The sequence below is a fragment of the Pituophis catenifer genome, unplaced genomic scaffold, assembly GCF_029215685.1.
Source record: "Pituophis catenifer annectens isolate HBS135680 unplaced genomic scaffold, rPitCat1.0.hap2 SCAF_1, whole genome shotgun sequence".
NCBI classification, from domain to species: Eukaryota; Metazoa; Chordata; class Lepidosauria; order Squamata; family Colubridae; genus Pituophis; species Pituophis catenifer.
Genome location: NW_027256881.1, coordinates 200,036,074 through 200,058,328, shown reverse-complemented (window position 1 = coordinate 200,058,328; position 22,255 = coordinate 200,036,074). Strand labels below are relative to the sequence as shown.

General features: G+C 40.3%; 1 protein-coding gene across 1 annotated transcript in view; it reads right to left on the bottom strand.

The window, feature by feature from the left end:
* The window catches only part of LOC139327205 (sodium channel protein type 1 subunit alpha), a 57,667-nt gene extending 54,372 nt beyond the window's left edge, over positions 1–3,295 (bottom strand). Inside the window, exon 1 of the mRNA XM_070956933.1 lies at positions 3,032–3,295. Within this exon, the coding sequence (XP_070813034.1) occupies positions 3,032–3,295 (264 nt within the window). The remainder of the gene's footprint in view (positions 1–3,031) is intronic.
* Between the last annotated feature and the right edge of the window lie 18,960 nt (positions 3,296–22,255).

The following is a 22,255-nucleotide window of genomic DNA, read 5'->3' as shown; positions in this document are numbered from 1 at the left end:
AGTCAATCAACAATCAACAAACACATCTCACAGGCCATCTAACCTTTCAACCCCTCTGCTCTGGAGCACTTACAGATATTCAGCACTTTGTGAAAGACCAGCAGAGTTGAGGCCAATCTAACCTCCAGTCATAGAGTGTGTCAGAGTAAACAGTTGTTAAGTGTATCACTGCAGTTGTTAAAGTTAGTATGGTTGTTATAGTAAGTGAATCCAGCTTCTTCATTGACTTGACTTGTCAGAAGTTTGCAAAAGGTGATCACATGACTCTGGGACACTGAAACCATCATAAGTATGAGCCAATTGCCCAGCGCCTGAATTTTGATCACATGACCAAGGGGATGCTGCAATGGTCGTAAGTGTGAAAAAATGGTCATCGGTTACTTTTTTTTAATGTCGTTGTAACCTTGAATGAACTGTTGTAAGCCGAGGACTACCTGTACTGCATTTTAACCACTGCACCACCACAGCTCCAGACACTGATACAGATCCTACACATCCTCCAGACACTGAGAGAGAACCTACACCGTATCACTTGGTTGATCTGGGGCAGAGATGTAAAGTAGATGCTGTGGATTCAAAGAGCTTAAACAGGAGGGAGAAGCACATCAAGTCCTATGTTACCCCACACAGAAGAGGCTATAGAATAGATCTCTCATCCTCTGTAAATATCAGTTGAACTACTCCTGAAGGAAAAAGGAGAACCAGCATATAACTGTGCCTCTCAATCTTAACCCCTGAAGTCAGTCTAGACAGATACCATGATCAATGATATCAAACACTACTGAGAGAGAAGAGTAAGGATGGATGCACTTCTCCCCATCCCGCTCCTGCAAGAGATCATTCCAAGTAAGCGATGCCATTTCAGACCCATTTCCAGATCTGAAACCTGACTGAAAAAGGGTCCAGATAGGTCAAAGGTTATCTAAAACGGTTGGATCTAGCAATGGCATCTTGATGAGAGGATAAGATGTTCCCTCTTTAAATAACAGCAGGACTGCACCCACTCTCAAGGATGAATTCTGCATATCGTCTACCTGGAAGCTTTAGCTAATCAGAAGGAACATGGATTCAGTGCATAAGTGGCCATGGTAACAATTCCAAGTACCCTGACCTTGACCATCAGGACTAATAGGCTCAAATTCACCCCAGATAACTGGTAAGACTGGGCCTCAGTTAGCTCTACAGGACCTGCCTCAAGGCAGAAGTCCAACCTGGGGTAAATCTGACCTTATCTGACAGAAGCTTCATATATCCTCATATTGGTCTGAAGAAAAACTTCAATTACTCTAAACAGGAATGATGGGCAGCTATCTGCAAATTCAATAAGGGTGGGAAAACGTTGATGTTTTGCTGCTCTTAGTATCATAAGGTAGCTGTAGTGAATAATGGTTCTAACTCATGCTTGGTTGGGTTCACCCCTTATTCTCATACTTCATCTTTCTCAGCTTCTCAATAATCCAAAGTGGTGGGGGGCTCTGGGATCTCAAAAGGAGAGAGCTCCGATCCAAAGCCCTAGCAGATCCTCTCATTCCAAGCAGCAACTAAGGCTTCAGTCGGACTGTGTACCAGACTTCAAACCCACCCCCTGACCCCCCCCCTGAAATCCAGTTGGGTCTATTAGTTGCCTAGGATGAACCAATCAATGCTCTGACAATGATAGGGGGGGTGAAGGTGATCTCCTCCAATATTACACCACCATTGCTGTGACACACGTACAATCACACACACACACACACACACACACACACACATACACAAAGATCTGGAAATAATCATCAATACATTTTAGGCCTTCAATGAGCTAGGTCAGTTGTATGGCTATGATGGTGACTATGAATTCCCAAGCTACCTCAGAGATCAATCCCAGGGAAAGCAAGTTGAAGTTCCCTACGCTATAAGCCTGGGAAACTGCACCACCAGCTGTAACACAGCAGGGAAGCTGGTACAAGAACAACAATGAGGACCCAGTTGTGGGGGCAATAAGCTGACTTTGTATAAATATACAAAACGATGAAGGCTATTGCTTAGCGCATTGTAAGCCGCCCTGAGTCTCCGGAGAAGGGCGGCATATAAATCAAATTAAAAAAAAAAAAACAATCCCACAATAGCACCTAGACTTATATGCCGCTTCACTGTACTCTACAGCCTTCTCTAAGCTATTTACAGAGTCTGCATATTGCCCCCAACAATCTGGGTCCTCGTTTTACTGATCTTGGAAGGATGGAAGACTGAATCAACCTTGATCTGCTCAGAATCAAACTCCTGAAGGGAGCAGTGAGTTAGCCCTGCAGTACTGCATTCTAACCACTGTACCACCACTCTAGAGTGGTTAGTGGGCACCAATCACTCTAACCACTATTGCCAGCAGTCCAAGATTTTGTAACAACAGGATTTTGTATCTATTTATCTGTACAGCAGCACCTCTTGGAATTCCCCAAATGACCACAGCTTATCCACCACCGCTGTCCTATGGGTAGAGTACATTTCAGAGAGGGGATCTGCCCCAGATGCACAGCCAGTTCTCAGTTAGCTCTCCCATCCATGATTTAATCACAGATGAAAAAGGCCTCATTACAGGCTGCTACTGAATGCCAGGTTGTTACTCTAGCAACTTTCTGTGCCAATCTCAGAACAGCACAATAGTCATCTTGCAGAAAGGACCAACTTCACTTATAAATGATCTACTGTAAAACAGATTATAATTTTTAGACTCATCTTCTAACATTACTCACACATTGTGATCTTTCTTTTAATTTTGCTGGGGAACTTTCTTAGTCATCTTTGAAATATACATTTTCAGTGATTTGTTAGGATCATTTTCCTATACAGAATAAATAAAAAGTTATACAGTATAACAATTCTTCATATCGAAAAATACAGACGTATATCACCAGTTGCAGAGCTCTCAAAGGGAACCTTGTGCAAACTGTAGATTGTATATTGACGTCAGAAAACCTGAAAGGGTGACTATCAAAGCAGATACCCAATAGGAGACAAAGAGGCAACACCAACGATAATGTGAAACACTCACTTTTGTATTAACGTAAAATGGATCCAAGTCTTCCAAGGGAGTAGCGACCATTCCAGCAGGGATGTCACCATAAATAAATGGCAGTGATTTGCCAGCCTCCAAGTCACTACTTGGTTTTGGCCCATTTTCGTCATTGTCTTTATGGTCTTGTTTGGACTGCTTGGCTTTTTCTGCAGCAATGCGTTGTTCGATAGCTGCAAGAGACTCTCTAGTGAAGTAGTGAAAGCTGTCCGGACCAGGTGGTACAAGCACTGGCTGCTCCATCTTGTCATCCTGCACATTTTAATTACTAGTTATTCTCTTGCATAAGGAAGTACTGAAGAAAAGAGAAAAACAAAGAGTGAATCAACAACGCAAAAATTCCCATCACTTCTTCATTAAGCTAACATAATATTCAAGAAAATAATTATACCTTTAGAGTAACAAAATGAAGACTTTAACTATTTAACTATTTACTTTTGAGGGGAATTCTTATGGGTTGATAAGATTGTTAGCTGTTTTAGATTCCCCTCCCCCACCTTACTGGCAAATTTTTGTAGTTTTAACGGTAACCGAACCAGTCAAAATTGATCAGAAAACATTTTTGTTGGCATGAAGGTTCAGGGATAAGAAGACATTAATCTGTTTGACATGGAGCTGTGAAACAACACTAGGACTCTACCATGAGGCTTTTTAGAAGGCAGCATGGGGGAGGGAAGGGGAGCATTTTCCAACAGCAGTGAATAGTAGATATGAGCCTAGTTGCTTCCTGACTATGCCTTGATCAATGAGGCAGTCTACAAGCTGAATATTTTTAAAACTGCAAGCAACGTGAAGGATTGTACTATCTGAAGATATTCAAAAATGCTTTCACTGCAAACAGTATTTTATTAATTATAAAAATTGAGAAAGTTGTTCTAATGTAGAAGCCCAAAGGAGAGGACTAGTTAATTAAACCACAATTGTCAATTACGAAAAGGTTTCATTCAGCAATTTCTTTTGTGCATTTATTTTGAGCAGGATTCATCTCAGATTTTCAGAATCAGGTCAGAAAGGGGGTGGTGGATTGTGGTGGGGAGACAAAATCCATTGGATGTTATATTCTGTATTTGAAGCAGCCATTAAAAAAAAACACACAGATCAAGTTGATATGTGGGAAAGAACAGCCTGCGAGCAGATGGTTTTATTTCTTTTAATGGATCTAATATACTATTTTGGAAATGTGCCTAAGAAGAATATAACATATTATCATAAATACAGCATGTGGCCAAAGGTCAGTAAAGCCATGAGATATGTGGGGAAGCTGATAACTGATGGGAAGGACTAGCTTGCTCTATATCTTTTATGCTGGTGAACGGTTTCTTTAGTTTTGCAGATTTCAGAGGTCCAGTGGGTAGAAAGCAAAAGATCTCATTTCTAGAGATTAAACTTCTGTGACTGCTGTCTCATCATTGGCAGTCTGCCTTGAAGTAGGCCTATGATTATTAGTGCCAGAGCACTTAGCCAGACAAAGGGAAAGATGAGGAATAGCAGAGAAGCACAAAATTGAACCTGGTCAGAAGGACGATCAGAGTTGAAAAAAGATACTGAAAGAGGGACATGAGCCCCAGAAATAAATAAATTCATTAAAAAAGCAAAACAGAAGGCAAAGCAGAATGACAAGAGAAGGAAGAAGGAGGGAGGGTGGAGAAGGAGGAGGAAGAGCAGGAAAATAAAGTAAAAAAAAAACCTTTTGCAATTATGTAAGAGGAATAATTTTATTGATCTGATCTCTCTTTTGGTTGCCAGTGTTTGGAGGCAAAGGGGAAAAAAACCTTAATGGAAGCGGGAAAAGCCCTACACTGCAAAAACAGCTAATGGATCCTTAATGTACTTGCAAAATAAATAAGGCCTGGGTTTCAAAGGTCTCCCTTAACCGCATCTGTTAAATGGATGCATTTCAGTATAGCTCAGGTTTAATATCTGAATACAGTAAACATTTAAAGGAGTATGAGGAATATATCAGTTAGGACACAATTTCAAATTTTTCAGATATTTTGACTATGAACCAAGTAGAATCAATTAAGCATTAAATATGATCACAGTGGTCTGGAATGTCACCTATATTTTCTCACAGAAAGTAGTTGATGGTACTGTATAATTGGCGAAGTTTTACAGAGACATGTACATTTATTAATGTCATTTTCAGCCTTCAAACATAGAGCCTTCATTTGGCGACATGCTAATATGAATGCAGCAAAGGTTGGAATTAATCACAATATTGTTTTGCAAATCAAACCAACTATGCAGAGGCATACCATAGAAGAATTCTGTAATTTTACAAGCATTCCCTGGTGATAACAATAAAATGGTTGCCCTAGATTTCCTAATGTACATTGAATTATTTCAACATAGTATGATGAATCCTGACCACATTTGCCAAAGGAATTAAGCAAGGCCTTTCATCATAGTATGAACACACCTTGGCCACCTCGTGTTTGTTTGTTTTTTAGCATCCGGATGATGTGCTTTTGAGAGAGACAGTTTAAGTCATGGGTGTCAAACTCGTGGTGTCCCGTTGCCATCATATGACGTTTTGTTAAGTTTTTCACATTCTCGGAGCTAAGGTGGTCATGGCCTGCATGTGACACATTCAGCCCATGGGCTGCCAGTTTAACACTCCTGGTTTAAGTACTTTAAATTACATATTCCAGGTTTGATCCACTTTGACTCATGCAGTAAAACAAGAGAGGTGGTACAGTCACCTGTTAAGACTTCTCTCTCTCTCTCTCTCTCTCTCTCTCTCTCTCTCTCTCTCTCTCTCTCTCTCTCTCTCTCTCTCTCACACACACACACACACACACACACACACACACACACACACCAAGCCCCATTCCAGTCTCATTGCACTGATTTCCAGACAATTTCCTGCCCATTGATAGAGAACAAGAAAACAGCACTCAGAGGGTTTTATCTTTTGCTTTGTTTAATATATACTGCATGAATCAAAAACAAGATGTCACCACTGAATAGCAAAACAAATGATAGACTGGCAATGGAAAAGCAAATTTTGTGCCAGTGTAATTTTCTGCTGGAACAAGTTCTGGTCCTTTTAACTTGGCAGTAAAGAAAAGCTTGTAGAAATGTCCATCCCCATACAGCTGTGCAAGACTAAAACTTCTGGAAGGTTTCTTGATTGTTTGTTTGAGGTCAGCATCGAATCTTGGAAATTGCGACAGGAATTCCCAGCCTCATTTTTAATGAGTAATTAAGGTGAAATTTCTTATAATACTTTGAAATGCTTTATTTTAGATTTCTCCCATTGGGGCTAAGCTGCAAAATAAGCTATCTATCAACTCATCTGTTACGGGTTCTTCTCCTTTCCTAACGTCCACACAACTCAATATCAAGACGGAAGTGAGCTCTAACTGAAATGGTAATATTAAAAATCTTAGAACAGTAATCTTGTCAAATTCTGGGATAAGAGCGAAAGCAGCACAGAATTTACCACCCTCCATACCCCAAGATGTTGAAGGAACCAAAAGAGGAGCTTGCCCGTTTACTGTAAACACACCACTTCCATTTGTTGCACTTCAGTTCCCACTCTTAACTCTGACCAGGGATGACAGAATTCCCAAAGTGTTTCAACAAAACACAGAGTGATTGAATTTTTTTGTCCATCCTCTTAAATACTCAAAGTTAATAGGTGCTATTGATTATTCAAACCCTTTAACAATTCCACCAAATTTGCCTTGCCTCTCATTTTAACAAACTATAGAAGAGCTGGAGCCTGGAGAACAACTATGGCAGAAGTAGGTAAGGAAAGAGCACAAAATTTAGCCTTATGAATACCTGGGAATTTAAACCTGAAGGGAAAAAAAAAGATTCCCAGCATATCCTTCGTCCTCTTGTGTTCATTTATACATATTTATATTTTCCTTTAAATGATCCCAGGGTTAATGTAGTAAACTTGTTTTTCTGAAGGATAAGTATACAAATTTATGTTGTTCATTTATTTATTCACCTTTCCTAACAGGAATTCTAGATAGCATATACAGTGTTCCCACCTTATTTTTCTCTCAAGAACAACCCTGTGAGTTAGGCTTAGAGATAATACTAACTTAAAATAGTGGGGCTCAAAATCTGTCCCCAAGTCTTTCCCCTCTATTTTCCCCCTTTACTTACAACAAATAATTGATAAGGTTCAGTTTCTGATGATATCTTATTATTAACATCTGAGGGACAGATGTTTTAAACATGATGTAGGATTTTATTTTATTTTCACTTTGTCACTGCCATGCCACATTTGAATGAAAATCTTGGCCTTCTCAAAACTGCTTTTAACTCAAGGAGGAAAACTTTGGAACAAATAGAAATTTCCTTCAGCGGTAAATAGCACTTTTAGTGGTTTTTTCCCCATAGTACTAAAATAGAGAAAGATATCTTACACTAAGCAGTATTGTATTCCAGTCTCATTTGGGTTTCCTTCATTTGTTATTTAGATTATTTTTAAAGTTTGAAAAAGTAATCATATTAAAAGCAACCAAACATCTGATTTTAGCTGCTCCTCTGTTTTAGACTGGAACTCCTTGGTAGTAGAGACCTATCTCTTTTCTCTATGGAATTAGGTAAGCAGAGCAATGGACTGGTGCCATTTATTATTTTTACTTTTCAATAAAGCTTCTGAGTCCTATATGTGGATCCAAGATATTTCTGGAAATAAGGATAAGACTGAAGGCTGCCTCTTTATAGCAATAGGGTTTTTTTTTTAAAAAAGAAAAGCATTAAATGGGAAATTGGCATGCTATAAAATAAGAAGCAATCTCTCACTCTCTTTCCCTCACTCAGTTTAATTTTTTTTAAAAAAATGAGGTGGGGCAGGGAACAAGGGGACATCTAAGGCAGTGGTCCCCAACCCCCGGTCCGCGGACCGGTGCCGGGCCGTGGAGTACCTGGCACCGGGCCGCGCAGCGGCCGGGGGACATGAATGCTGCAGCGCAAAGGCTCCTGGGCCGTGCGCAATGGGCCGTGCGCAAAAGCTCCTGGGCCGTGCCCCCACCCCTGCGCACGCTCAGCGGGCCGCGGCGATAAAAAGGTTGGGGACCACTGATCTAAGGGAATGACTACAGCTACAGTGCTGTGCATTACACTGGACTAGCTGTTGTGACTTCAATCTGATGTTGTTTTACTAAAAGGGAAAAAAATATTGGCACTATAAGCCCCTGAAGATATTGTCTGCTTAGGCAAATAAGGAGGCTTGTCAAAGTACAAAAAAAGCTCACATCAAGATAAGAAAAGTGCTCTTAAATTGTTTTTCAATGTTTGATTGCTTCTTGAGGAAAAACAGTAAGAATATTACAATAGGTAGGTTGGACATCCTGAGATAGATGATGGATGGATGGATGGACAGACAGACAAATTTGGGGCTAATTTCTCTTTTAAAATTTATATTATCAGTTGGCCCATGCTGCATTTTTAGCTTAATACTTTGTTTTCCCCTTTGTATTTTAAAAATGGCTTTATTACTTTTGTTCATTTTTTGAATTTTTGTTTTGTCATATATTGCTTAGCTTTAATTGTAGAAAAATGATATAGATGCCTGTTTGCCAGCAACAAGAATTGTATTTTATGGAAGTTAATAGTCTCCCAAAGGGATGTTCCTTATAACCTATCACTTTGGAGCAGGAGAAATGTCCAGAAAAATAAAACTATTTGCAGAACACTGTTCTCTTGCATGAAGCCCTCAATGTCAGGGAAACATACCATTTGGAAAGAATTGTAATTCAAAGGTGAAGTGAGTTTCAGAAGTAAAAGTCAATTTTAGAAAAATAAATAAAACTAAAGGACAGCTTTCTGAAACAAAGAACTGTCATTTATAATAAAGGATGTATGGTCACTGTAGTTATATATTTAAAAGATTAAATAAAAATATAATAATAACAATATTTACTTACTGTTATGTGGTAGATTATAAGAGTTTATCTGACCTACATATCAATCTACTCAGTGATTGCAAGCTTTTGGGCTCAATATGTCTCTCTTCCTCCCTTCCTCCCTCTCTCTTTCTCTCTCTCTCTCTCACACACATATCTGGACAAAAAGGAAACAATTCTTTTTATTGTTTGAAATGGTGCAATACTTTGTCAAAAGAATATTTTCCTGAGGGAAAAAAAAAGGCCAGATTTACAAAATGGCTGCAGGCTTTCATGTTTTCCAAAACTCAAGAGGCAAGAAAGGGTGATGGAAAGAAGGTAGCTAGAATGGAAACACTTGTCTATTCAAAACTGCATTTTGCAGTGTTTAGCAAATATAGATTGGTGTTTCTCAATTTTGAAAATTGAAGATGTGTGGACTTCAACTCCCAGAATTCCCTAGGCAATATACATAACCACACATTTTAAAGTTGCCAAGATTGACAAACATTGGAGGCCTCCAGGATGGAGTCTTCAGATTCATTTCCCCCTCTCTTATACCCATACTTTCTGATCATTGCTTGGGCCCTCCAGCACAGTGTCTTAAAATATGGATACTTGGGAGAGATTCTAAGGCATGTGTCTGCACTCATAGTATGGCCTCACACTGTCTGAATAGAGACAACTTTGGCCACATATTGCAAGGGATTTAATCTGGATTGATTATCTTGTCCTCCTATTAACTAGTTCTTCACTCTTGGGCCCTCCCAGCCTCCCACCCTTTTGTCCCAGGAAACCAGTGGCCAATTTCTTTCCATCCTGGGATTGAGTAGTCACGGGCATTTTATATTTTTTTATTTTATTTTCTTTATTTATTGGATTTATATACCACCTTACTCCCGAAGGACTCAGGGCAGTGAACAGCCACAGAATAAAACACATAAATACAAAAATTTAAAATAGAATAAAAACAAATTAAATAATTTGGCTGAGACAAATTTAAAATACCCAATAATTTAAAAACAAATTAAAATTTACATTTAAAAGGGGAAAAGATTTAGGCCAGGCCAGCTTGATGAAATAAGAAAGTCTTGAGCGCGCGACGGAAGGTGCGCAGATCCGGGATCCTCCATATCTCTGGGGGGAGCTCGTTCCAGATCATAGGTGCCCCCACAGAGAAGGCTCTCCCCCTAGGGGCCGCCAGTCAACATTGTTTGGCCGACAGCACCTGGAGGAGCCCCTCTCTATGGGAGTGTACTGGCCGCTGGGAGGCTATTGGTGGTAGCAGGCGGTCCCGTAGATAACCAGGTCCTAAGCCATGGAGCGCTCTAAAGATGATAACCAAAACCTTGAAGCGCACCCGTAAGACCACTGGGAGCCAGTGCAGCTCGTGCAGGAGAGGTGTTACATGGGAACGCCACGTCATTCCCATAACCACCCGCGTGGCCGCACTCTGCACCAGTTGGAGCCTCCGAGTGCTCCTCAAGGGGAGCCCCATGTAGAGAGTGTTACAATAGTCCAGACGGTAGGTGTGTATGTACACATGTAAGGCAGACACAATGTATATGACAAACATGACATTGGTATGTTTTTAATAAACTCATCAGGGTGTTCTTATTATTTGTCGTATTCTACTAAGTCAGCATGCTGGGTAAGCTATCTTTGAGATATGAGCAATGAATATCAGTTATTTAATTTACCTGGGACACTGGTCCCATTTGATTCCTCCTCCTCTTGCCACTCAAGATTAATTCAGCTTGCTGTGAATATTTTCTTAAAAGGGCACTTTAAGTAGTTGACATGTATTTGAAGAGTACCTCATAAATTTGTTTATCAATGCAGCTTTTAAGCGTATGGGAGGATAACCAACACCAACACAGTATTGTGTGATAAATTCAATTTATAGACACCAAAGTATACACACAGGAACAAGCAGCTTTAAGAAAAAGAATCCTTTCTTCCTGACTTGTTTCTTCTAATGTCTAATGTTAGAATACAGGTCTGAGGCCTGTTAGGAACTGGGTCATGCAAGTGGCAGGCAAACGAGTGAAATTTCATCTGTACATGCACAGAATCTAGATTGCGCGCAAAACCACCCCCTCCCCTCGGTCCACGGAAGACAATTTTCCTTCCAAAAGTGGCCCCTAGTGCCATTAAGGTTGGGGGATGCTGTTTTAAAGTTGTTGTTTTTCCCCATAAATCTCTAATAGCACACTAGTTGTAATTCTTGCTTTGTGGATAGTAGGTTGCTGGTTCAAAACTCTGAAGATTTTTTTAAAATTATAGTATGTAATTACTTCTCTGACTTTCCTACTTTTCACAGTAAGATTTTTTAAAATCCAGAGTTGGCACTCTTTCAGTGCTTTCCCAGTCAGCTGAGACAGAAGACTGCACTGTCAGTTCTCTAACAGCCTAAATAACCTATGGTTTAATGTACAAATTAACCATACAGGCTTTCCAAGTGAATTTCCAAATATATTGGAAAGAAGGCACAAAAATAACTGTATCTTATTACCAGAGGAAAAATCTTTCCAATAATATATTGCTGGATGAGATTAGGTTAAAGTGGCCTTTCCCATCTCAGTCAAATTCAACTTATAGGCAAAAATTGAATAGATGAAAATAGGGATAAGAGTTGTAATATGTAATTCTTATTCCAAGTAAATTTAACAGTTATATTCTGCCTGATGTGCACTGGTACTGTTTTCAAAGCCAAGACTATATTTGCTATTTAAGTTCAAAATACATTAGAAAATTCTAATTCTTCATCTGCATGCAACCACAGTTCAGAATATACTCCATTTTCTAAAATAGCACAATGTTTGCTGGATGGAGTCTTAGTCTTTATATTTATATAGATTAAAGCATTTGTGCTGGAGACAATACATAGCAGGAGAATGAACTTTATGCGCAAGATTTATTATTATTTTGTTGCTAAATCTTCTTAGTTCAAATTCTACAGCTAGTTATTGCCCCCCCCAACATTTGTTACACTCATATATTTTCTAATAAACAGTAATTTAGTACATAGAAATAGATCAACACAATGAAACATATTATACTATCATTTATAGGTGTTTTTAATATGATTAGTGCATATGTTCATGTAATGCCAATAATATTGTTGAATTTACCAGGGTAGGTCTGATGGCTGCTGCTGTATTTTTCTGCAGTACTCCTCCTGCACTAAATGACTGCAGTGGAAAGAGGCTGTGCTTGAAATTTTTTTAAGGTAGCAACACTGCTTTTGTACATTCACAAAGCAAAACAGGGACTTCATTTACTTTGGATCTATCAGAATGGTAGGTACAATCCACCTTCCATTAAACTGAGAGAGAGAAAAAGAGAAAAGGAGAAAAGGAGAGAGGGGAAGGGAGGGAGGGGGAGAGAGAGAGACAGAGAGAGAGAGAGAGAGGGAGAGTGCATAATCCACCCCTTGTTGTGTGTTCGGAGAGGAAGTTTTATCCAGTGCTTACTAATATACACCATCAGGAGGTACTATCTCTTTGCTTTTGGGAAACAGCAGCAATTTTAATTGGAGTACTCTCAACCAACAGTAGCTAAATAATGGTCAGGTTATGAAGATGATGGATTCCAACCTATACCATTAAAGGAATACATCTGCATTCAGAGAAAGATATATAATGAAGCTGAAGCTTGAAGGACAGGGTCCCTAACTCCTAAATTGTATACATTCTATCTAGTATAGGAGTGGGTATACAGAATGTGTGTCTGTATGTCTGTGCATAGACTTTTAGAAAGAGAAAGAAGAGATTAGGATCCAAGAATGAATTAAGAATATGGGATGAACCAGTACTTTGAATGTAACAATGACAGTGCAGTTTGCAATTCATCATATTTCTAAAACAGAAGCAAAGGTAAGGCATTTGTTTTGACAGGTTTTGTTTTAATTCTGGCTGCTTCTAATTGCCAAACTAATTCAAATCTACTATTCATTTATTTTATTTATTTAAAACATTTATGTAGCCACCCATCTATCAACCAACTCTGGTGAGGTAGCTCCCAATCATTTAAACGATATCATAGCATCATGCGGGAAAGAATTCCAGAAAAATAACATTCAAAGCTTAGTTTAAGGAAGGACTTTCATCATATCATAGGTTCAGGGAAAGATCTTAAATGTTAACCTTGATGCTAAATCTTAAACAAAAGAGAAGATGCAAAAAACATTTTTTGGAATGCAACTTCAATTAAAACAAATCAGGAAATATCCTTCTGCCTCTGAAGAGCAGTTGCCAATTAGTGTTTACAATATTAGATCATATTAACAGAAAATCAACCTTGCTCCATCATCAATGCTATTTTTGTGTCTGGGGACATGGATAAGGAAGTACAAGTTCAATAGAATATAGATGTTCATGTTCAAATTAGGGACATAGTTATGAAATCTTCCACATTAGGAAGAATTCCACCATATCAATGCTTTTAACATGTAGCTAATGTAAATCTCTGCACATCACTATCTTTTCAGATATTGTTTCTACTTTTCCATTTAGCTAATATACACATATGGAGCCACTACTATATAAAATGAGAGAAAACCCCTATTCCCTTACTAGCACTGATAATTTTACCCAGTTTGGTAATGAAATGTCTGCAAGAATATCCAAACTCAGAAAACATCCGAACTCACAAAGACCCAAGAACCTCACATTTCAACTCTGAGCTACAAATATTCTCTTCTATCAGTACACATGGAAGTCCTTGCCCTACTTGTTTGATTCCATCCCAATCTGCATACAATAAAAAGTCCAAAACTGTACACTATATGAATATTAGGAGATTCTAGCAGCCTCGCCTAAATTCAAGGTTATTTCTTGAGCAAAAGGAATTGTTTTGGCTGGGGCAGATGGACAAATTGCAGTTCATCAAATCAGTCAGGCCAAATCTTAGGGATTGCTCATATCTGTGTCTTATATGCCTCAAGACTGCCTCCCTAGTCTGAGCAACTTCTCAAGTAAGTTTGCTAAAGACCTTTGCTTTGCCATGCCTTGCCTTCTAAAAGCCTAATTCTCCATCTTCATGAAGTTATACCTCCTGCCTCTGATGCTTCAGATGAATATTTTACTACCCTTAGGGCTTCATCTTCTCCCCTCGGGTTCGAATGATTGACAGGTTTGAAAAGTGGCCCTTCTCTGAATTATACTGTTTGCCTGGACCCATATAACAAACCCATCAGCATCAACCCATCTATGAGTGAGTGAAGAATTCTTTCAGGGAATAGTGAATTTCTTCTTACTGCCTGCTCATGGATTATGGTGCAAGATATATTGATAACAAAAACAGATTTTCCTTGTAGAATCTCTGGACTTAGCTTCATGATTACAGATATAGCAAGGCAACAGGTCTGCACCAAGGCTTTCCCATCTGACTCTTCAGGGCCACTTCTTGACCTGGGGATTCCCCTGCTGATCCAGGCTTCCTGGAAAAGCTACTGCTAGTCTTTCAGGAGAACTTTCCAGAGAGCTCAAAGCTTCTGCTAGATCTTGCTCTGTCCACTTGTAACTTCCTTCTGGAAATAGAGATAGCCGATACTAACCTTGGCCTAAAGCCAGGTTGCTTAACGCTTCTTCCTTGAAAACAATCAGGATGATAAGTAGTATGAAAATGCAAAAATCATGCACATGTAAATTTGTGCACATTCTGGCCAAAAGGTCATTATCCAGTTTCTGCTTGCAACCAATAGTTAAGTCACAATCTCACAGCAAAAGGCCTGTTTGACATACAAACCCAGGGTCTCCAGGAGGGGGGTGGGTAGCTCAACCATGCCAAACTGGCAGGCACAACGCAATGACAGGAGCAATTGAAGACACAAATGTTAAAAAGGACTTTGACATAGGGGTGAGATTTAAACTATTTGACAGCATTGATCCACCACACAGATGCACAGACCCCAAAAGGGTCAATTTTGAAAGCAATGGGTTTTTCTTGAAACCATCTTCATAGCTAGTTGAAGAAGGAAAGCATAACAAGAAGGAAAAAGGAAAACAATGAAATCAGATACCTGTAAACCACTTCTATTATTTCATCTGTCACGCTTTTTAATGACCAATCCAAAAAGCATGTCTATGTGGATAGAGGTTGACTTCTTTGCTACTTCACATGGCTGTGTCAGTTATTATGCACAGAGGGTTGTGGGTTTTTTTTTTTTGTTTTTTTTTGCTGTATCTTATTTGTGCTGCAAAAATCTTGATGGCCCCTTGACGGCCAGAAATATAGAAACATTTTGTTGCTACCTTGTCTTCATCTGGATTTTTAGATTGATAGTACACAAAATAAGAGCCAGTTTGATGTAGTGCTTAAGGCACCAAGCTAGAAACTGGGAGATTGTGATTTCTAGTTGTGCCTTAGGCAAAAAAAGTCCCCATCTCATCCCTAGAAAGGAGGCAAGGACAAAGAACGTCAGAAATCTTGCCAAGAAAACTGCAGGGACTAGTATAGGCCAGGAGACAACAATGAGTCAAGGGCTCATGTGCATGCATGTGTGTGCGCACACATATCCACACAAGGCCCGAAAATATACATTTTCTCAGCACAGAAAAAAATGATTAGTGTAATTTCTCTATTAGTTTGGAACTTAATTATAGCTCATGAATGAAAATGATATGTAGAACACTATTACATACCCAAAGGCTGCTTCAGAACCTTTTAAATATCTTTTTAATAGTACTGAATTGGTTTCTAACATCCTATAGTTAACTCCTGAAAATAGGAAAAGGAGCTCTTTCTGCCACATCCTATGGTTGATGACATTTTAAAAAAATATCAGGCTTCAGAAGGAAGGAAGGAAGGAAGGGAGGGAGGGAGGGAGGGAGGGAGGGAGGGAGGGAGGGAAGGAAGGAGGGAAGGGAAAGGCAAGGCAAGGCAAGGCAAGGCAAGGCAGGCAGGCAGGCAGGCAGGCAGGAAGGAAGGAAGGAAGGAAGGAAGGAAGGAAGGAAGGAAGGAAGGAACTTAGCTCTGTACTGGCTTAAACAAAAGCATCAAGTTGATATCAGTAGAATAATGACACAGTCTAGCAGTGGTGACTTTTATAAGGAAGAAACACATTGTATTTATTTTCTTAAAATTCTGGTGAAGTTATTGTCAATTAAATGCTTTGTGTTAAAAAACTTCAAGTTATGTTTCTCATTCAGGAACTTACTTAGAAGCTGAAAATTTAAATGAATATCTAATAATGACATTGTATTATAGAATGTATATTTTGAGAAAATTCTTAGTCATAAGATGCCTAAGGACCTCAAGAAATTGCACTTAGATCTTGGAAACCAAATGCAGGTAGTCCTCGACTTACAACAGTTCATTTAGACTTATGACTGTTTTTCAGAGTTATGACCTTTGCAGCATCCTCATGCTCATGTGATTAAAATTCAGACGCTTGGCAACTGGTTCATATTTATGACCGTTACTGAGTCCCAAGGTGATGTGATCACTTTTTGCAACCTTCTGATAAGTGAAGTTAATGGGGAAGCCAGATTCATTTAACAACCCTGTTACTAACTTCAAGGTTTCGGTCCCCACCTTTAGAGCGCTTCATGGCTTAGGACCTGGTTATTTACGGGACCGCCTACTACCACAAACAGCCTCCCACCGGCCGGTACGCTCTCATAGAGAGGGGCTCCTCCGGGTGCCGTCAGCCAAACAATGTCGACTGGCGGCCCCCAGGGGGAGGGCCTTCTCTGTGGGGGCACCCACTATCTGGAACGAGCTCCCCCCAGAGATATGGAGGATCCCGGATCTGCGGACTTTCCGCCGTGCTCTTAAGACCCTCCTATTCCAGCAAGCCGGCCTGGCCTAATTTTCTCCCGTTTTAAAATTCTTTTAAATCGAAATTTTAATCTGTTTTAAATTATTGGGATTTTTAATTGTCTAAATTAAATTATTTAGACAATTATTATTTAATCTGGTTTTAAATAATAAACTAGACTAAATTATTTAATCTGGTTTTAATTATGTTTCTAACTTTTGTATCTATGTATTTTATTTTGTGCCTGTTCACTGCCCTGAGTCCTTCGGGAGTAGGGCGGTATATAAATTTAATAAAAAAACAAAAACAAAAAACAAACTAACTTATCAACTGCCACTTAACAACTGTGACAAGAAATGTCGCAAAATGGGGCAAAACTCACTTAATAAATGTTTCACTTAACAACATAAATTTTGGGTTCAATTGTGGTCACAAGTTGAGAACTACCTGTACTCAATAGCAACAGTAGAAACAGCAGATATATGCGCACATACACACATTTCATTTAAATTTCACTTCTGGTCTTAGGACCTGTGGTGGGTTTCTACCGGTTTGCCCCGGTTCGGTTTGGGTGAACCGGTAGCAGCGGCAGCAGGAAGCTCTGCCCACCCACCCAGATGTCATCACGGATGCTCTGCGCATGCGCAGAAGCACTCCGCGCACTCACAGTTCTGAACCGGTAGCAAAGGTAAGTAAAAACCACTCTGTTTAGGACTCTAATAAAGATTGTTTGATATAGCTGTAGTTATTTTTTAATAGCAATAGCAATACGGTAGCAATAAGACTTAAATACCACTTCATAGTGCTTTTACAGTCCTCTCTAAGCGATTTACAGAATCAGCATATTGCCCCCAACAATCTGGGTCCTCATTTTACCCACCTCGGAAGGATGGAAGGCTGAGTCAACCTTGAGCCGGTGAGATTTGCAGCTAGCAGTCAGCTGAACCACTGCGCCACCTCGGCTCTTTTAAGTAATTAAGCAGCATGCATTTTTAGGTGAATTTAAAATAAAAAGGGAAGAAAAGTTTATAAGTCCCCCAAATCGAATTCTGTAATACAATAAACATTTCTGGGCAATGCTATGTAAAACTTTCTATTCCATAGTATATGGTAATTATCTAAAAGTCCAACTTCTAAACCTTATTAAATTTGTATATTGCCCAACTGACAGAGAATTTGGGTGTTTACAAAGTAAAAATAGAAAAAACTAATAAAATAAGACAAAAAGATGGCAAAACTGGGCAACCAGGAAAACATGCACTTCAATCATCCTAGCCCAAAGCCAAAGGGCTCCCCTCTTTTATTCACTGTTGCCAACAGTGAATAGACAGAGTGGAATTTTGATGCTTGTTGAAGTCACACCTTTTTCAATGAATAATCAACACACTTGATTGTGATTATCAACACAATTCAATCCAAACAGTGAACAGGTGATACTCCTTTCATGCATTTTTGTTAACAGATGAAAACCAGCATGTTCCTTGTTTCTTCAGTAGCAATAAAATTAGCTCTTGGCTGCCAAGCAAAGCTGCTGTTGCCTCAGACAGAACTGTAGAAGCAGTTTTACACTGAAATGCTCTGAATATTTGTATTAAAACATCTTCAATTGTCCAATGAGCCAATCAGTTAAACAAACTGAATTAAAAATGTGCCCTGCATCTGCTTGGCAGATGAGATAAAAGGACCACTTCCCTAGGGCAAGTGATGGCTAACCTTTTTGCCATCGTGTGCCAGGAGTGGGGGGAGAGCGGAGGGGTCGCACACGTGCGTGCCCACACCCATAATTCTATGTGCCCCGCACGCATGCAGCCCACCCCACTTCTGGCACACGATGGCCGTTGGGCCCAGGCTCCAGAGCCTTTCTAGGAGTCTGGGGGAGAGAGAAAAACGGGCCTTCCCCACACCCCCAAGGTCCTCTGGAGGCAGGAAACAGCTTGTTTCCCTACTTCTGGTGGGCCCAGAAGGCCTGAAAAACAGCTGGCCGGCATGCGCATGCACGCCGGAGCTGAGCTTGCGTGCCCACCGAAGTGGCACACATGCCATAGGTTCGCCATCACGGCCCTAGGGGGAAAAAAGGAAGCTTACTCTGAAAGAGGTTCTTAAGGGAGCAGAAAATAGTCACTACTGGTGTTAACACAGCAAGTCCTTTAGGAGTGTTTTCCCCCATGTGAGAACACTTCCTTTAAAAAGCAAAATGGTGTAAAGCAGGGGTGAAATTCAGCAGGTTCTGACAGGTTCTGGAGAACCAGTAGCGGAAATTTTGAGCAGCAAATACCACCTTTGGCTGGCCCCAGAGTGGGTGGGGGGAATGGAGATTTTGCAGTATCCTTCCCCTGCCACGCCCACCAAGCCACGCCCACAGAACCGGTAGTAAAACAACTTGAATTCCACCACTGGTATAAAGGTGGATTAGTAGTTAAGCAAAAGCCTGAAACGAGACAAAGGCTCTAAGTCCTTAAACTAAATTGGCCTCTAATAACAGTAAAAGGCTTAGAAACGTCAGAGATAATGCAAGTAAGAGTCTAGACCAGTGATGGCTAACCTTTTTGCCATCGCGTGGCAAAAGCGGGGGGAGCGCGGGGGGGTCACACGCACGTGTGCCCAGATCCATAATTCTATGCGCCCCGCCCCCCCCCCACGCTCCCCTTGCTTTTGGCACACGATGGCATGTGGGCCCGGTAGGCCCATTTTTCACTCTCCCCAGGCTCCAGAGCCTTTCTAGGAGCCTGGGAAGGGCAAACATGCCCCCCCCGAGGCCCTCCAGAGGCTGGAAACAGTGTGTTACCTGACTTCTGGTGGGCCCAGAAGGCCCGAAAATCAACTGGCTGGCGCACGCATGTGTGCCGGAACTGAGCTCACGTGCCCACCAATATGGCTCCACGTGCCACCTGTGGCACCCGTGCCATAGGTTCACCATCACGGGTCTAGACATTTGTCAGGATGAGGGAGAAAGGGCAGAGACTAACTGAGCATGTAAGTCCACTATGATTAAAAGAACTTAAAATAGTTGTACCATAACCCAACACACTGCACAGTTTCACAATCAACTGTTATTTGAAAATGTAGCTTTGTAACAGCTAATTAAGTAAGTTCTATATATACAGATCATGAATTACTTTACCATGATTTTGAATTGAATATTTATAGCAATAGCACTTAAGACTTATATACCGCTTCACAGTGCTTTTACAGCCCTCTCTAAGTGGTTTACAGTCAGCATATTGCCCCCAACAATCTGGATCCTCCAATCTGGAAATGGAAGGATGGAAGGCTGAGTCAACCTTATATTAGCAAATACTAACAAAACTAACAGAGGTCTATTTAAAATATTTTGAATAATTTTTGACACACTTACAAGTAAGAATAAATATAAATTAAAGTACAGCACATTTTAATTTCAACCAAAGTGAAATGTCTTACATTTAGAAGGCCTTTATACCATTTGCCTGGGGCTAACCACGCCTAAGAAGCAAACGGGTACAAATTCAAGCTTAGCCAGTGTACATCTGTGTCAGTTCCATATGTAGCAGTTTCTATAATTTCCACTCTAGAGTCTGAGTTGCCATTGCAAAATGAATACGCTTCTGTGTATATTAAAACGTAAGAAGATGGGCCTTGAGAACTAGATTACCTTTTAGCCACTAGTGTCCTCAGCTCTAAACAATTTTTGAAACTCAAGGAAGATTAAAGTGCAGTTTGTACATTTAGAGCGTTACTGCAAGAGAACCTGGGAGGGAAACAAGTAATAGGAATAAATATAATCAGTCTCTTTATGTTAGCCCAGAAAAAGTTGGGAACATACCAATTACTTTTCAAAATCCAAATGCAATAATTTGGTCGGGGTAACAATATTTTAAAAACTACTCACTGCAAAGGTACTATGTATGATTAAAATCATCACTGTATCAGAATTCTGGTGTTCCAATTCAAAAAATTTTATATTTTTTGTCTTGACCTATTCAGGCACAAACTATCATAATCCTGCATATGAGAAGGAAAAAAAAAATCTTATTTTCTATTGTTACAGTGGCAAGCAAATACCATGTATGGACCTAGTGAAATGCAAGACAGAAACTTTAAGAAAATATCCTAATGCATTTCAAAATTAATTATGCCACTGGATTATGGGATCATGTTTTCATTTTATTCTTCCTGTTTAACTTTTGTATTATTTGAACGCCGCTTAGAACCTTTTTGGAATTGAGTGGCTTTTAAACTGCTGAAATTACGATATGATTAACCAATAAATTATTCATGTCCAGTTTGAGATACAGGTAACCCTCAAGATTTGAGATATGGCCATTTAACAAATGTTCGAAGTTACGACTGACCCTTCAAAAGATATATATGACACCATTAAAAAACACAACAGATGCAGGTTATTTGCCCTTACGACCCACCACAGGGTCCCTGCAGTTCCCCCACCTCTTTCCCCCTCTAACCACATCAAAACCTGTAGTGCTTGGACCTCTTTTCCACACGGCCATCATGCCCTACAGTTACCGTCTGAAGTTCTCCAGATCTCATGTTGTGAAGGAGGGTAGGCCATGTGTCCCTATGCCATGTGGTAGTGATCAAAATGTGGACACCATTTTCTCCCGGCAGTTTATGGGTGAGACAAATGGTGGCTGCCAGAAAAATGGTTTTATTTTGCTGCCTTAGAGAGATCTGCACAATGCTGCACAAGTTTCCAAATGCTGCAGAAAACTATTGCAGAGTTTGGTAAGGCAGCAAAATGCAGCCATTTATCCCTGGACTATGTGGCAGCGACCCCAATTGAGGCCACCATTTTATCCATGCCCATTCGTGGATGGGGACAACATGGCGACCACCAGACAAGTGGCTTAGTTTTGCTGCCATAACAAGTGAAGTTTTTCAGTGCTGCAGAAAAGTTCCTGTGCAGAGTTTGTTAAGGGAGCAGCACAAAGTAGTTCCTTCCTAGGACGTGCGTTGGTGACCCAAATATGGCTGCAATTGGGATTTTGTCCTGGCTGGGACAAAATGGCGGCTGCTTTCAGACCCATAGGCATACAAAGGTGGCCTTGGAGCTCTTCAAAAGCTAAGTGAGGAGAAGGGTGTTTGGCCTGTTGTAGGAGTTCTAGGAGGACCTGGTGGGAGCAGGGAAAGACCTCTAGGGACCCAAGGTGTGGCAAGTGGAACATGGGGAATCTCAGGGGTGAGGGAGGCCTTGGGAGGGCCAGGGCAAGCGGCCCTGGGCCTGTGCTAGGCCTCCCATGGCCTCCCCCATCTAGGAGGCACCCCAAGCTCTGTTTGGTGATGGCACGCAAGTTTAACATTTTATTGGGGAGAGCAGGGATGGGGGAGATTGTTAGGTGACATGTTTCACCTAATAACTGCTGTGAAATGCCATTCATTTCTTATACTGTCAGTTTGCCACTTTCTATGTTATTTTTATTTCAACTTCCAAAAGAGAATAGGAATAGAATAACAAGCCCCTCAAGGTCCCCTTGAATTGTGAGATAAGTGGAAATAGATTTAATAGTAAATAAAATGAAATAAAACAGTAAATAGGCTGAGTGCTAAAAGGAAAAGGAAAATTCTGAACATTAGATAACTGTGCTAATATGG